Source organism: Piliocolobus tephrosceles, chromosome 14 (assembly GCF_002776525.5).
Source record: "Piliocolobus tephrosceles isolate RC106 chromosome 14, ASM277652v3, whole genome shotgun sequence".
Classification (NCBI taxonomy): domain Eukaryota; kingdom Metazoa; phylum Chordata; class Mammalia; order Primates; family Cercopithecidae; genus Piliocolobus; species Piliocolobus tephrosceles.
Genome location: NC_045447.1, coordinates 27,184,195 through 27,201,077, shown reverse-complemented (window position 1 = coordinate 27,201,077; position 16,883 = coordinate 27,184,195). Strand labels below are relative to the sequence as shown.

General features: G+C 36.7%; 1 protein-coding gene across 2 annotated transcripts in view; it reads right to left on the bottom strand.

Annotated features, from left to right (window-relative positions):
* SHOC1 (shortage in chiasmata 1) overlaps positions 1-16,883 on the bottom strand; it is a 101,119-nt gene that overhangs the window by 43,428 nt on the left and 40,808 nt on the right. For both annotated transcript variants that reach the window (XM_023201886.2, XM_023201893.2), the window contains 3 exons: positions 15,545-15,653; positions 10,417-10,511; positions 7,229-7,471 (listed from right to left, as the gene is read on the bottom strand). In XM_023201886.2, coding sequence (XP_023057654.1) covers positions 7,229-7,471; positions 10,417-10,511; positions 15,545-15,653 — 447 coding nt within the window. The remainder of the gene's footprint in view (positions 1-7,228; positions 7,472-10,416; positions 10,512-15,544; positions 15,654-16,883) is intronic.

Below are 16,883 nucleotides of genomic sequence, written 5' to 3'. Positions count from 1 at the left end.
CTAAGTGAAAGAAGCATCACAAAAGGCCACATATTGTATGATTTCATTTATATAAAATGTCCAGAAAAGGCAAATCTATAGAGAGAGAACAGTGGTTCCAGAGCTGAGTAAAAGAGGGAGTGACTACTAACGGGTACAGGATTTCTTTTGGGGATGGTAAAAGTTTTCTAAAATGGTTTGTGGTGATGACTGCACAACTCTGGGCTTATACTAAAAACCATGGAATAGTGTACTTTAAATGAGTCAATTGTATGGTATGTGAAATGTATCTTGATAAAACTGTTACAGGAATACTTCAGAGGTATTGTGGGTTCAGTTCTGGACCATCACAATAAAGTAAATACGTTAAAGTGAGTCACGCAAATGTTTTGATTTCTCAGTACATATAAAATTATATTTACACTATACTGCAGTGTATTGTGCACAATAGCATTATGTCTAAACAAACAAGTACATACTTTAATTTTAAAATACTTTATTGCCCAAAAATGCTAATGATCATCTGAGCCTTTAGCAAGTCATAAACTTTTTGCTAAGGGTCGGGTGTCTTTGTTTTTTTTCTTTTTGAGACATGGTCTTCCTCTGTAGCCCAGGCTGGAATGCAGTTCCACAATCATAGCTCACTGCAGCCTCCAACTCCTGGGCCCAAGCAATCCTCCCACCAGCCTCCCAAGTAGCTGAGACTACAGGTGCATACCACCGTGCCAGGCTTTTATTTTTATTTTTATTTTTAGGAGAGACAAAGTTTTGCTATGTTGCCCAGGCTGATCTTGAACTCTTGGGCTCAAGTAATCCTCCCACATTGGCCTCCCAAAGTGCTGGAATTACAGGTGTAAGCCACTATACCCAGCTAGGGGGTCTTGTCTCAATGTTGACAGCTGCTGACTGTCAGAGTGGTGGTTGCTAAAGGTTGGTGTGGCTGTGAAAATTACTTAAACTAAGACAACAGTGAAGTTTGCCACACTGACTGACTTTCCTTTTCACAAAAGATTTCTCTGTAGCATGTGCTGTTTGACAGCATTCACCCAGAGTAGAACTTTCAAAATTGGAGTCAAGGCTGGGAGCATGGCTCACGCCTGTAATCCTAGCACTTTGAGAAGGCCAAGGCAGGCAGATCACGAGGTCAAGAGATCGAGACCATCCTGGCCAACGTGGTGAAACCTGTCTCTACCAAAGATACAAAAATTAGTTGGGCGTGGTGGCGCATGCCTGTAGTCCTAGCTACTCAGGAGGCTAAGGCAGGAGAATCGCTTGAACCCAGGAGGCAGAGGGTGCAGTGAGCCAAGATTGTGCCACTGCACTCCAGCCTAATGACAGACCGAGACTTGGTCTCAAAAAAAAAAAAAAAAAAAAAAAATTGGAGTCAATCATCTCCGACCCTGCCACTACTTTATCAATTATGTTTATGGAATATTCCAAATCCTTTGTTGTCATTACAACATTGTTCACAGAATCTTCACCGGGGTAGATTCTATCTCAAGAAACCGTTTTCTTTCTTTTTTTTTTTTTTTTTTTTTGAGACGGAGTCTCGCTCTGTCCCCCAGGCTGGAGTGCAGTGGCCGGATCTCAGCTCACTGCAAGCTCCGCCTCCCAGGTTCAGGCCATTCTCCTACCTCAGCCTCCTGGAGTAGCTGGGACTACAGGCACCCGCTACCTCGCCCGGCTAGTTTTTGTATTTTTTTAGTAGAGACGGGGTTTCACCGTGTTAGCCAGGATGGTCTCGATCTCCTGACCTCGTGATCCGCCCGTCTTGGCCTCCCAAAGTGCTGGGATTACAGGCTTGAGCCACCGTGCCCGGCCTAAGAAACCGTTTTCTTTGCCCATCCATAAGAAACAACTCCTCATTTGTTCAAGCTTTGGCATGACATTGCAGCAATTCAACTACACCTTCAGGTTCCACTTCTAATTCTAGTTTTCTTGCTATTTCCACCACATCTGTAGTTATGTACTTGCACCACTAAAGTCTCGAACCCTTTCAAATCATCCATGAAGGTTCAAATCAACTTTTTTCAATCTTGCTAATGTTGATATTTTGGCCTCCTCCCAAGAAAAAGGAATGTTCTTAATGGCATCTAGAATGGTGAATCCTTCCCCAAAAGTATTAGACAAAATGGCTGTGTATAATTTGAGTTGAGAAACAGATTCACCTTCAGCCTAGAGCACAGATTGGCCTTGGAGTCAATTTAATTAATGAATTGTTTTTACCTGTTTCTGGGGGCAACTACTTAGCTGCCCCTATGTGATTCTAGGATGATAAATAAAGGAACAGAGAGGCTGGGCATGGTGGCTCACGTCTGCAATCCCAGCACTTTGGGAGGCCAAGGCGGGCGGATCACCTGAGATCAGGAGTTCGAGACTGGTTTGGCCAACATAGCGAAACCCTATCTCTACTAAAAATACAAAAATTAGCCAGGCGTGGTGGCACCTGGCTGTAGTCCCAGCTACTTGAGAGGCTGAGACAGGAGACTTGCATGAACCCAGGAGGTGGAGGTTGTAAGGAGCTGAGATCACGCCAGCCTGGGCAACAGAGCAAGACTCTGTCTCAAAAAAAAAAAAAAAAAAAAAAAAGTTGTTAACTAATTAAAACACCATATGAATCAATAATATGTGGGCCAAATAGGATCTGAGTGCCACTTTTCAGATATTCTCTAGTGGTAATCTGGTATGTTTAGCAGGTGAATAGAAACTGTTTATTATTTCAGTTTTCTCATTATTTTCCTTTATTATTCTCTCTTTAAGCACCCCTACCCTAACCACTTGGCATGGGTTCCAGATATAGTTATTGCTACTTAAACTTCAGAATTATACTGCTATACATTTAATTATACTGTTAAACATTCTTTTTTTACAAATTGAAATTTTGTGGTAATCTTGCATAAAGGAAGTGTATCGCTGTCGTTTTCCAACAGCATTTCCAACTTCAGAATTATCATAATTTATTGGATATCAAGAATATCAAATATGAATGATATGTTTTATTTTAATCTCAAATTAGTTATAAATCACAAAAAAGACTTTACATAGTTTTATAGATTTAATACATTATATGGATATTTGAAGACCTCATAAAATCTTCTGCCTTGTCTTTGTCTACTAACCTGACCTAATCTTATTTAACATTCTTATTCCACCATGGGTACCATCTAGGCCTGAGATGGACTGGTGTGTATTTGCTTGATACAGTCTATCTGTTCTCTTTCCTAGCCATCCAAACATCTTTGTCTTCTGCCTTTGTAAAAAATTTATTTTACATTGCTTACTGTTCTTTTTATGACGAATATTCAAGAAATAAGAAAACAGATTTTCTTAGGTTACTTTTGAACCTGGAATTTGTGTTACTACTACGGTTATATTACTAGTGAGCCACAGGAGTACACTACAGAAGTGAGTGGAAACACAGATGGAGATATGATGACAGTTAATTGTCTATCATATATTTATCCCAAGGAGCACTTATATATCTGTTATATATTTTGGTATTTGCTATTTGTAGTTTTTTAGTGATTAAAAAATAATTTGAACTTTTTACTTTAGATTTAGGAGTACCTGGGCAGGTTTGTTACCTGGGTATATTGCATGATGCTGAGGTTTGGGCTATGACTGATCCCATCACCCAGGTACTGTGCATAGTACTCAACAGTTAGTTTTTCAACCTTTTCCCCCACTTCCCCCCTCTAATAGCCCCCAGTTTCTATTTTTGCCATCTTTATGTCTATGAATACCCAATGTTTAGCTCCCACTAGAACATGCAGTATTTGGTTTTCCATTCCTGAGTTAATTCACCTAAGATCATGGCCTCCAGCTGCATCCATGTCACTGCAAAGGACATTATTCCATTATTTTTTATGGTTGTGTACTATTCCATGGTGTGTATGTACCACATTTTCTCTTTTTATATATATATACTTTATATATATACATGTGCAGAACGTGCACCATAATATACATGTTATGGTGGTTTTCTGCACCCATTGACCTTTCATCTACATTAGGCATTTCTCCTAATGCTATCCCTCCCCTAGCCCCCACCCCCCAACAGGCCCTGGTGTGTGATGTTCCCCTCCCTGTGTCCATGTGTTCTCCTTGTTCAACTCTTACTTATGAGTGAGAATATGTGATGTTTGGTTTTCTGTTCCTGTGTTAGTTTGCTGAGAATGATGGTTTCCAGCTTCATCCATGTCTCTGCAAAGGACATAAAACTCATCCTTTTTTATGGCTGCATAGTATTCCATGGTGTATGTGTACCACATTTTCTTTATCTAGTCTATCATTGATGGGCATTTGGATTGGTTCCAAGTCTTTGCTATTGTGAATAGTGCCACAATAAACATATGTGTGCATGTGTCTTTATAGTAGAACTATTTATAATCATATATTTATCCCAAGGAGCCCTTATATATCTGTTATATATTTTGGTATTTGCTATTTGTAGTTTTTTAGGGATTAAAAAATAATTTGAACTTTTTACTTTAGATTTAGGAGTACCTGGGCAGGTTTGTTACCTGGGTATATTGCATGATGCTGAGGTTTGGGCTGTGACTGATCCCATCACCCAGGTACTGAGCATAGTACTCAACAGTAATGGGATTGCTGGGTCAAATGGTATTTCTGGTTCTAGATCCTTGAGGAATCGCTACACTGTCTTCCACAAGGGTTGAACTAATTTACACTCCCACCAGCAATGTAAAAGCGTTCCTATTTCTCCACATCCTCTGCAGCATCTGTTGTTTCCTGACACTTTAATGATCACCATTCTAACTGGTATGAGATGGTATCTCATTGGTACCACATTTTCTTTATCCAATCCAGTGTTAATGGGCACCTACCTAGGTTGATTTCATGTCTTTGCTATTGTCAATAGTGCTGTGATGAACATATTAGTGCATGTATGAGATAAAAGACCTCTACAAGGAGAACTACAAAACACTGCTGAAATAAATCATAGATGACACAAATAAAAGGAAAAACATTACATCCTCATGGATTGGAAGAATCAATATAGTTAAAATGACCATCCTGCCCAAAGCAATGTACAGATTCAACACTATTCCTATCAAACTATCAACATCATTTTCCACAGACCTAGGAAAAACAATTCTAAAGCTCATACAAAACCAAAAAAGAACCTCAGTAGCCAAAGCAATCCTAAGCAAAAAGAATAAAGCCAGAGGCATCACATTACCTGATTCCAACTATACTATAGGGCTAGTGTAACCAAAATGCCAAGGTACTGGTACAAAAACAGATACAAGGACTAATGGGACAGAAGAGATAACCTAGAAATAAAGTCCACACCTACAGCCATCAGATCATCAGTACTGGTACAAAAACAGATACAAGGACTAATGGGACAGAAGAGATAACCTAGAAATAAAGTCCACACCTACAGCCATCAGATCGTCAACAAAGCTAGCAAAAATAAGCAAGGGGAAAAGAACTCCCTATTCAATAAATGGTGCTGGGATAGCTGGCTAGCCATATACAGAAGAATAAAACTGGATCCCTACCTTTCACCATATATAAAAATTAACTCAAGATGGATTAAATATTTACATGTGAGACCTTAAACTGTAAGAATCATAGAGGAAAACCTAGGAAACACCATTCTGGATCAGCCTTGGGAAAGAATTTATGACTAAGTCCTCAAAAGCAATCACAACAAAAACAAAATTTGCTGAGTGGGACCTAATTAAACTAAAGAGCTTCTGCACAGCAAAAGAAACTATCAACAGAGTAAACAGTCTACAGAATGGGAGAAAATAATCACAAACTATGCATCCAACTAAGATCTAATATCCAGAATCTACAAGAAATTTAAACAATTGAACAAGCAAAAAACAACCTCATTAAAAAATGGGCAAAAGACATGAACAGACACTTTTCAAAAGAAGACTTACAAGTGGCCAACAAACACATGAAAAAAGTGCTCAACATCACCAATCATCAGAGAAATGCAAATCAAAGCTAGAAGGAGGTACCATTTCATACCATTCAGAATGGCTACTATTAAAAAGTCAAAAAACAATGAGGCTGGTAAGGCTGTGGAGAAAAGAGAACACTTATACACTCTTGGTGGGGGATGTAAATTAGTTCAGCCACTGTGGAAACAGTTTGGAGATTTATCAAAGAACTTAAAACAGAACTACGTTCAACCCAGCAATCCCATTACTGGGTATATGTTAAAAAAAAAAAAAAAATTGTTCTGTCTTCTGTCTTTGAAACACTCCTTGCTGACAACAATTCTTATTCAGATTGCTTATCTCCTTAGACCAATCTCCCAACATAGATAGTAATTTCTAAAATTTATTTCTAAATATGTTCATTATTCTATAATAAACTATAAACTTTCCCACATCTGACTGGGTATGGTGGCTAATGCCTGTAATCCCAGCATTTTGGGAGGTTGAGGCGGGCAGATCACTTGAGGTCAGCCTGGCCAACATGGTGAAACCCCATCTCTACTAAAAATACAAAAATTAGTCTGGCATGGTGGTGGGCACCTGTAATCCCAGCTACCTGGGAGGCTGAGGCAGGAGAATCACTTGAACCTGGGAGGTGGAGGTTGCAGTGAGTTGAGATCATCCCACTGTGCTCCAGCCTGGGCAACAGAGACTGTGTCTCAGGGGGGAAAAAAAAAAAAAACCACACACCCCAAAAAATATATAATTCATGCTAAATATGTTCAATTTACTATTAATATAATGCCATATATAGCAACCCAAATAGCTCAAGACATAGACACTCAAAAGATATTTTTGCCTTCTTAAATTGGACGGTAAAAAATGAATTAGTAAACTTATAAGTAACAAAGATCCTCTGTTGTCAATGAGTGATATTATTGAATGCTAATGTTCAGCTTTAGGTCAAAAAACAGTTACTGCAAAATGCTGGTTTGCATCTAGGCTGATGTGAACAGAAACTGCTAGCAATTTAATCATTTATAGAAGGAAACAAAGTCACTTTAAATTAAAATGGCTAGAAATTTAAAAACTGAGACTATAGAATTTCAGGACATAACAAGATTTTAGGGTTAGCTAGTCAAACTTCATCATTTTTTCAAGGAAATGGGACCTAGAGAAATCCAAAGTCATAAAACCTGGCAGAGCCAGGGCCTATATGGAATGCTAGAACCCAATGATTTTCCCAGTTACCTAGAGGAAATCTAGAATCTAACATTTTCACATTCTGAAAATGTTTACATGACTAATATTTACTATTATGTACTTACATTCTAACTGAAGTACTTTTGTAGGCAAAAATACCTCAATTTCAGTGTCATTAGAAGACAAATTATTATGACATAAATATGTATTCAGATGTTCCAACGTTTCCATCATTTTCAGATTTAGTCCTGCTTGTTTCCACCACTCTGCCTTTTCCAGATTAATCACAAGGCTTTCTTCTTTAACCGAAAGTATCTTTTTCAAATCTGCAACTGAATATTGGCTGTGGGGCTCTTGAATTCTTGGCGCTTACAAAAAAAAAAAAAAAAAAAATGAACAGTTAGAAACAGGCTATAAAGCAAAAGAAACAAAACACAATAAACAGAACCACACTGGAATTTCTTTATGAAATGCATTTTCATGCATTAGAAAAAAAGTGAAACCTGAAGTTATAGCTGGTATTTTTGTTCTCAAGATGCTAATATTTGTAAAAGTTCAAGCTATTATAGCAGTAGAAGTCACATAAAGGATTTATTTCAGTCTTTGAAAATATCAAGAAGTTAAAATTATTCTAATATTTAGTAGGACAAGAAACTCTTGTTTGACCATTTTCAGTTACTAAATTAATATGTTTGATTAACATTTTGAAGTAATATAAGCTTTGTTAAATTAGAAATTCTAACTTATTATAATAAGCCTAAACAAGAAGATATATTTGTTCAGATTTTATGATGACTATATCGTCTTAGATATTGTGGTACAAAGCTTACTGCCTCATTACTTTCTAGCCTAACATATAGAGGAACTGAAGTAGCACAACTACCTAATATTATTATCTGCATTATAAACATCAACCTGAAATTAGGATTATAAATTTTGAAACTCTAATTTTGGAATGGTGCTTTTATAATGACAGTAATATTAAGAAGAAATTAAAACTTAAAAATACTAATATTAATAATAGTAATTATGAGTTACTAAAAAACATCTGGCACTGTGCTAAGTGCTTTCTTTACATGCATTATTCTTAACAAATCCCTAAATAATTTTATAAGATAGGTATAATTTTTACTAGTTTTATTAAAGTATAACTGTCATGCAATAAACTACACATATTTAGAGTGAAAAGTCTGATAAGTTTTTATGTATTTATACATTCATGAATCCATTACCACAATCAAGGTAATGAACATATCCATTCCCTCCAAAGTTTTATATCCCTCCTGCCTCTTTATACTTCTCTTCTAATCTTCCTCATTCCCCAACCCCTGTACCACTATTCTGCTTCCTGCCACTATAGATTAAACTACATTTTCTAGCATTTTATATAAATGGAATTATACCATATGAATTTTTGTGGTTTCTTTCATTCTGCATAATTATTTTGAGATCATCTATGTTGTGTATATCAACAGTCCATTCCTTTTCTTCAGATAGAAATAATTGTAGATTCAAATGCAGTTGTAAGAAATAATACAAGATGTTTTGTTCCCCCCCTTTTTTTGGCTTTAAAAGTATATTATACTATGTAATTGATAATTTCAATATATGATCTGATTTTGATGTCTGATGTTACTGCTATATCTCACTGATAATGCCAATATATTTTGTGATTTTTGTCTATTAGCATGTGTTTCTCTCAATTTTGTTGAAGGTCTTTGAAGCATGAGTTGAAGTACATTCCTCCAGAAAAAAATTTATTTTCCTCTAGAAAGGATTTACTTCTGTTTTTCTATGTGTTTGGGAGGCACTGTCAACCTGGGACCACTTTAAATTAAATCATCACTATTTTTCAAATTATGTAGGTGGTTTGAATTCTGACTGCAGCTGTGTATGATGGCTACCTTCTGGTTAGAACTACTTAAGAGAAATGTTTTTTCTTTTCCTCTCTTCCAGCTGCAAGGTAGAAATATGCAAATGTATTCAGAGTTCCCTTCGATATGGTGGTTTATTTTTGTATGCTCTTATTTTGATGGTAGTTTGTTGAACTGCCAGTTTTATGTAGGGGTCCCCTATCAGACCCTACACATAGGATATTTCTTGACTCTACACTACATGTAGACCTCAAAACAAAAGTTCAAAGTCTCCAAGGTTTAATAAAAAGCTTGGAGTGAAAGCCAGCTTTGGTGCTTACTTGCTTCCCAGGATTCCTGTTTTCACTTTGTTTTTGGCCTCCAAATGCAACTCAGTGATTCATTTAAACATTTTTTAAAAGAATACCTTATCCAAAGTTCCATTTCCATAATGGAATAGTTCAGACACAGACAAGAGTTTAACTTTACTCAGATAAATTTTGAATATACATGTGAAATGTATATTTACTTCAAAATTATTTTGTTAAACTATAAACAAATTTTGCTAAAATGTTATTTATTTATTTTTGAGATGGAGTCTTGCCATGTTGCCCAGGCTGGAGTGAAGTGGCAATCTCAGCTCCTGCAACTTCCACCTCCCTGGTTCAAGGGATTCTCCTGCCTCAGCCTCCAGAGTAGCTGGAACTACAGGTGTGCACCACCATGCTCAGCTAATTTTTGTATTTTTAGTAGAGAGGGGGTTTCAACATGTTGACCAGGCTGGTCTCGAACTCCTGGCCTCAAGTGATCTGCCCGCATCGGCCTCCCAAAGTGCTGGGATTACAGGCGTGAGCCACGGTGTCCGGCCATTTTTTTGTTTTGTTTGTTCATTTGTTTGAGACAGAGACTCGCTCCGTCACCCAGGCTGGAGTGCAATGGCGCCATCTCGGCTCACTGCAACCTGCCCCTCCCAGGTTCAGGTGATTCTTGGGCCTCAGTCTCCCGAGTAGCTGGGACTAAAGGTGCGCCCTGACACTCCCGGCTAATTTCCAGCTGTTGTTAAAATGTTTTTAAATGTCCTTTTTGGAGAGCTTGGGCAACTAAAACTTTTAACATTAGATGTGATTTTTTTTTTTTTTTTTTTTTACAAACAATTCAATTTGGAAATACAAATGACATGTATGGGACTGTGTTTTATGTACTACTTGTATTTCATTTCTTTTCTTTTCCTTCTCCCATGTATAGGAATTACCCAGAAAATCAGCAAGATCCAGATCTTGTCATATACTTCTGCACCTAGCATAACGAACCTTATGGAAGATATCTTGATATTTTAGTTTTAGGCTAAGTTATATATTCCGTTAAGAAATGGTCAAAGAAAATGGATATCCCACACTTCTACTGGTTGTACCTTTTTACATATACTTTCTATTTTTCACTTAAAAGCAATTAATCTTTACCTGTAAGCAAAAATGTGTTCAAAGGGCTTCTACATCTTTCTAATTGCCACATCATGTAGTATTTATTAGCTGATTCTTCAGCAGTAAGCAAATTACTGAAAAAAAAAGAGTTAAAGCTTAATACATTAATAATATTGAGTCTTTTGTATAATAAATTTTATTTATTTTTTTTGAGACAGAGTCTCACTCTGTTGCCCAGGCTGGAGTACAGTGGCACTATCTCGGCTCACTGCAACCTTCGCCCCAGGTTCAAGCGATTCTCCTGTCTCAGCCTACTGAGCAGCTGGGATTAAAGGCATCTGCCACCACGCCCGACTAATTTTTGTATTTTTAGTAGAGGTGGGGTTTCACCATGTTGGCCAGGCTGGTTGCCAGCTCCTGACCTCAAGTGATCCACCCACCTTGGCCTCCCAAAGTGCTGGGATTGCAGGTGTGAGCCACCGCACCTGTCCCAAAATTTTATTTTTAAAAAGTATTTTTAAAGTACTTTTACACTCAAAATTAAGTGAAAAATTAACTTTATAAATGTGTAAACTGCAGTAGAGTTCTACAGACCAAATATCAAATACAGTACTCACTTCCTCCATCCCTGGGAAAGTTTGGTAATTTGTAAACTAAAGTGTTCCTACTGGACTATAAATTACTTCCACCTCTACCTCCCTCAATGGAACCTGGAGCCAGAGAGGGCTGACTTGGGAGAGTTTAGCACTTCCCTCCGTAAACTATGCTAGCATCAACCTTATATGCCACCAAAACTAAACCTACAATCTAAGTAAAATTATCATGCTTACCAAGCAAATAGCAACCTCAACAAAAATTTTTATAAAATTGCTGTCCCCAAGTCTATTACATATAGAAATTCTGGAGCCTCTACTGGTTGAGGATCAGAACTATAAAATAGTCCTTCTCTGGAGATGGCAGAGTCCTAAAGTTTGGTTCAAGACGTTCAATCTTGGTGGGTTTGTGAGTGAGTGATGTGTGTCTGTGTACGTGTGTTTAGGGGTACTGTGGGGAGAAGGGAGAAAATATGCATGACAGTCAGTGTAAATTACAGCTCATCTGTAACTATGAAGCTACTAGCTTTGGTAGGGGAAAGAGTATTAATTCATAAATCCCTTAATCTGTGTCCCAAGCTTCCTGCTACCCTGAGTGAGAATTGATTATATTCTGTTTCTCATGTGGAACATATATGAGCATGCTAATTATAAGTATTTTGGGCCGGGTGCGGAACATATATGAGCATGCCAGTTAAACTGACAATCTAGGGCAGTGGAAAGCTAGGTTTTATGTCTAAGGCATCCAGATTACCCACATAATCCAAAAATCTGGTCATGCGGTAGCAAATTTGAGAATCTAGAGAATTCCTGAATTTTACCAAGATTTCTTTGACAACACCTCAGATTGTAAGCAACTATTTTAAAGTGAAAGGAAGGGGTTATATCTAGCAAGCCATGTCCAATATAGACACACATTTCACTCTTAATGGAGATTTCTGAAGGCATGTCTGAATCTGATACATTGTTTGTTCATAAAAATATATTCACAAGTCAGTAGACAGTTAGTAGGTTAATAAAATCTTATGCCATACAGACTTTTCTTTTTCATCCCATAAAATCTAGCATAGAATCTTATATGTCGTAAGCACTAAAAATATTGTTAACTGGGTATTATTTTCAGCCAAAATGTTGTGCTCTGAAATAAAAATAATTGAGACCATAAAAATAAGTTACAGCTACAATAACATTCTTTATTATTTTTCCTTCTTTTTTTAAAAAAATTTAACACCTTTTCTCCTTGTTTTTAGTTTTACAGTTGAGATATACAGTCGTTCCCCCTTATCCATGAGTTCACTATACTCAGTTTCATTTATCTATGGTCAACCGCAATCCAAAATATTAAATAGAATATTCCATAAACAATTCATGAGTTTTAAATTGCACTGTTGTGAGCAATGTGATGAAATTTCATGCCATCCTACACCATCTCACCCAGGATGTGAATCATCCCTGTGCCCAGCATATCCACACTATCTATACTCACTACTTGCCCATTTAGTCACTTAGTAGCATTCCCAGTTATCAGATCGGCTGTTGCAGAATCACAGTGCTTGTGTTCAAGTAACCCTTACTGTATTTAATAATGACTCCAAAGCACAAGAGTAATGAGGATGGTATTTGTTATGGTTGTTCTATTTTACTATTTTACTATAGTTATTGCTCTTAATGTCTTACTATGGCTAATTTATAAATTAAACTTTATCATAGGTATGAATATATGAGAAAAAAACGGTATATATAGGGTTCAATAACATTCACAGTTTCAGGCATCCATTTAGGGTCTTGGAACTTATTCTCCCTGGATAAAGGGGGACTATTGTAAACTCATTTTTAAAATATGGATTTTTAAGCATTTACCGTCACCAAACAAATGGAAGTCATTTATCTCTTGCTGGTAAATGTAGTTGTGAGGGGACAGCTTATTTCGGTTGTTTCATAGGCTCTAAAACCATTAGCTAATTTGAATGCCTTTTTTTTCCTAACTTTGCCAAATCATAAGTCATTAGTTAAAATTTGTTTCATAAATTCTTTGAGTTATAACAATAACTCAAAGAAATTTGAGTTATAACCATAGACATATAACTTATGATTAAAAAGAGCTTATTATGGTTTAAACATTTTTAAAATCAAACTGAAATTAAAGATCATAACATTTCTGCTAGTTTGTTTCTAAATATGCCAATCTGCCATAACAGATGGATTAGGGTATATGGAGTACATAAAAGAATAAAGGGGCACTAATAAAGACAGTATATGTCCTGCAAATAAATATCTTGCACCTTAGCAAGAGAACTAAAAGTATTTAAACAAAGTATATGTAGTTTCCATACTTGTCCTATGCTCTTTTTTTTTTTTTTTTTTTTTTTGGAGACGGAGTCTCGCTCTGTCGTCCAGACTGGAGTGCAGTGGCCGCATCTCAGCTCACTGCAAGCTCTGCCTCCCGGGTTTACGCCATTCTCCTGCCTCAGTCTCCCCAGTAGCTGGGACTACAGGCGCCCGCCACCTCGCCCGGCTAGTTTTATTTTTGTATTTTTTAGTAGAGACGGGGTTTCACCGTGTTAGCCAGGATGGTCTCGATCTCCTGACCTTGTGATCCGCCCGTCTCGGCCTCCCAAAGTGCTGGGATTACAGGCTTGAGCCACCGTGCCCGGCCTATGCTCTTTTTAGAATTCATATCTGATATGGACAATTCTTAGTTCATGATAGAACTCTGTATAGCACAAATTTACTCTAGAAGTGTAAATAATTCTCAGCCAGAAGATAAAGACATATTTAGGGCCCTTAGTCTTATGCTTTGACACATTCCTGAGACCATTAATAGAAGCCTAAGCAGCCAGTGATGAATTACAGAGCCTTGACTCCAGTTGATCCCAGTAATCCAAATAGCACTCTCCTCTGGCAGATCAGCTAATTATAATAAGAACTCAAACCTAATACACAGCTCCCACAGTTTCCAGTCCTGGAATAATTCATTAGAGACTTGTAGACTTTACTGTCATTTTCCTGAAAATATGTTATTTTAGGACACATTAAGTTCTAGGTTTATAGTAGACTAATTGTACTGGTTATGTTCCCAATTTTGTAACGGGCATAAGAAGCAGAGGACTGGAGCGGCTTTATTCCAGGAGAGCAGACTAATCAATCTTGGAAAACATTAAGTTACATGTATGCTACATGGTTTAAGATAGCAATGAAAGTTATCTCAGACTCTGTCAAAGGGCAAGGATGCTGGGCTATTAAGCTCTGCAATTTTGGCTCAAACTAGAATATAATGACCTAGCCCTGCAATATCAATTTTACAATTTCAGACTATTCTGTGCAATAACGATGGGGTGCTGAACAAGTTTATGAATCAAGCCTTAGTTCTGTATGTCTGGTTCACCCAATACTGAGACCATATTGACAAGAGGTGAACAAGGTAAGTGGATGTCCTCTGTTAGAGATAGGACATGACCCCTGGTACTCTTAGTGAGAATAAACTGATAGCCAAATCTATTGATGAATGATCGTCCACACTGCTCTGTGATCTTTGGCTATTTCTGACCACAGACCTATGACAAATCTCTTAGTAGACCTCTTAACAACCTTATGAGGTATATATTATTATTATCCCAGTATTGTAGATTTAAAAAACCGGAGGCACAGAACAATTAAGGTTGCAGTTGGAAAGTGATAGAGCCAGGCAATCTGGCTCTAGTTCAGAGCTTCTAACCCCTTATTATGGGCTGAATTGTGGCCCCACAAAATTCTTATGTTGAAGTCCTAATCCTCAGTACCTCAGAATGTGACTATATTTGGAGACAAGGTCTTTAAAGAGGTAATTAAGTTAAACAGGGCCATTAATACAACATGACTCGTGTCCTTATAAGAACAGGAGATTGGGGTATAGACAATGATGGAGGAAAGAATATATGAAGGCACGGGGACATCTATAAGCCAAGGAAGGAGGTCTTAGAATGAAACCAGCCCTGCTGACACTTTGTTCTTTCACTTCTCGCCTCCAGAACTGTAAGGAAATAAATTTCTGTTGTTTAAGCCACCTAATCTGTGGTATTTGTTAGGGCAGCCCTAACAAACTAATACACCACTACATTGCCTTTCATGGCAGTGACTGCCAGTAGGGACTGCCATTAGCAAGTATCCAGTGGCAATGTCCTAAGCATACTATTCCAATGCCAGGATCTTAAAAAATTTTTAAGTTATTTATTTTTAATAATATATTAAAATACTGAAACACATTAAAACACATAAAAACACATTAAAAATACTGAAATGTGTAAAAGCCATACTGTGAAAACTCTCCTACCCACATTGCTAGGTTACCTAGTTCTTTTCTGGATACAACCAGTATTACTTGTCTCTTATGTGCCCTTCTAAAGATACTCTTTGCATATAAAACCAAACATATACATATATTTATATATTCCTTTTAGTTACTTATTATAGACACTGTACTAGCTCTTAAATTTTTTCACAGAGGTATCTTGGGAATTGCTTTTATATGGAGAGATTTAAATAAAGACTGCTTGTTCTGAATTGCAACTTGGGTTCTAGATATAATCTTTACTTACATTTTACAAACTGGAGATAATGGAAATGTCTGAAGTTCTGTGCATAATGAATTCACTGAAGTATGCTGGCATGTTAGGAATAGAGGAGTTAGTGGCATTTCTAACTCTCCTGGAATATATGAAAATTAAAGTTATGTAAACATTGAATAATATTAAGTAGGCTAGGTGTGGTGGCTCACACCTATAATTCTAACATTTTGGGAGGCTGAGGTGGGAGGATCACTTGAGTCCAGGAGTTTAAGACCTGGGCAACATGGCAAGATCAGTCTCTACAAAAAGTACAAAATTAGCCAGCAGTGGTGGCACATGCTTGTAGTCCTAGCTACCTGGGAAGCTGAGCTGGAAGGATTGCTTGAGCCCAGGAATTTGAGATTTCAATGAGCTGTGATTGTGTCACTGTACTGCAGCCTGGGCAACAGAGCAAGACTTTGTCTCTAAAAAAAATTAATTATAATCTAGAACTTTTTGTAAGCAACTTATTATGTTTGGTCATTCTGTTAAAACAAAAATGTTTCGACAATAAGAAATTTGAGTCAAGATATATATAAAATGTCTTAAATGTCCATCTGTATAAGGAATTACATATATATCACATTGTGTCTCAACTACAACAGTGGTGATTTTTAAAAAATACATTGATAGCTAAACTTTATTGAGTTTACTGTGTTTAACATAAATTCCAAGAGCTTTATATGTATTAAGACTTTTGATTCTAACAGCTTGTGTTGTCAGTACTTAGGTGATAGAATTACTTTTATTTCCAAAGAAAGAAAAAATTATTAGTTTTATTTCCATACTAATTACTAGTGGTGTTAAACAAACTGTATTATAAAGAATAATTATTTACCTTAATGACTCTGGACTCTAGATGGCCTAGCACAGAATTATATATTTATGGGGCGTACTTGAAAAAGTGATTCTCATGTATTGCTAACTAGTAAGTGTGGTTTTATTACTTTCATAAGTAAAGCAGTAAACTTTCAAATAGATAATTCAGATGATCCAATTATAAATGTAATTCAGTAACAGTGCCATCAATATAGTTAAGAAACAACACAATTTGGCATTGTACTGGAACAAAAGATGATTCTAAGATTCCAAATTTGGTAGAATAATAATATTAATGATAATGATGACATAGAGAATGATATGATTGCTTTGGGAGATTAAAAATTCAAATTTTTTAAAAATGTGACAGTGGTCAGCAAGATTGCTAATATTAAGATAAAATAAGAAATTTCATTTACTGAGCTATAATATTTTAAGGTTTCTATTTTTAATATTAATGCTATTTCCTGCATTCCTCTTCTACAGTCTTTGTAACTGCCAACTATATATT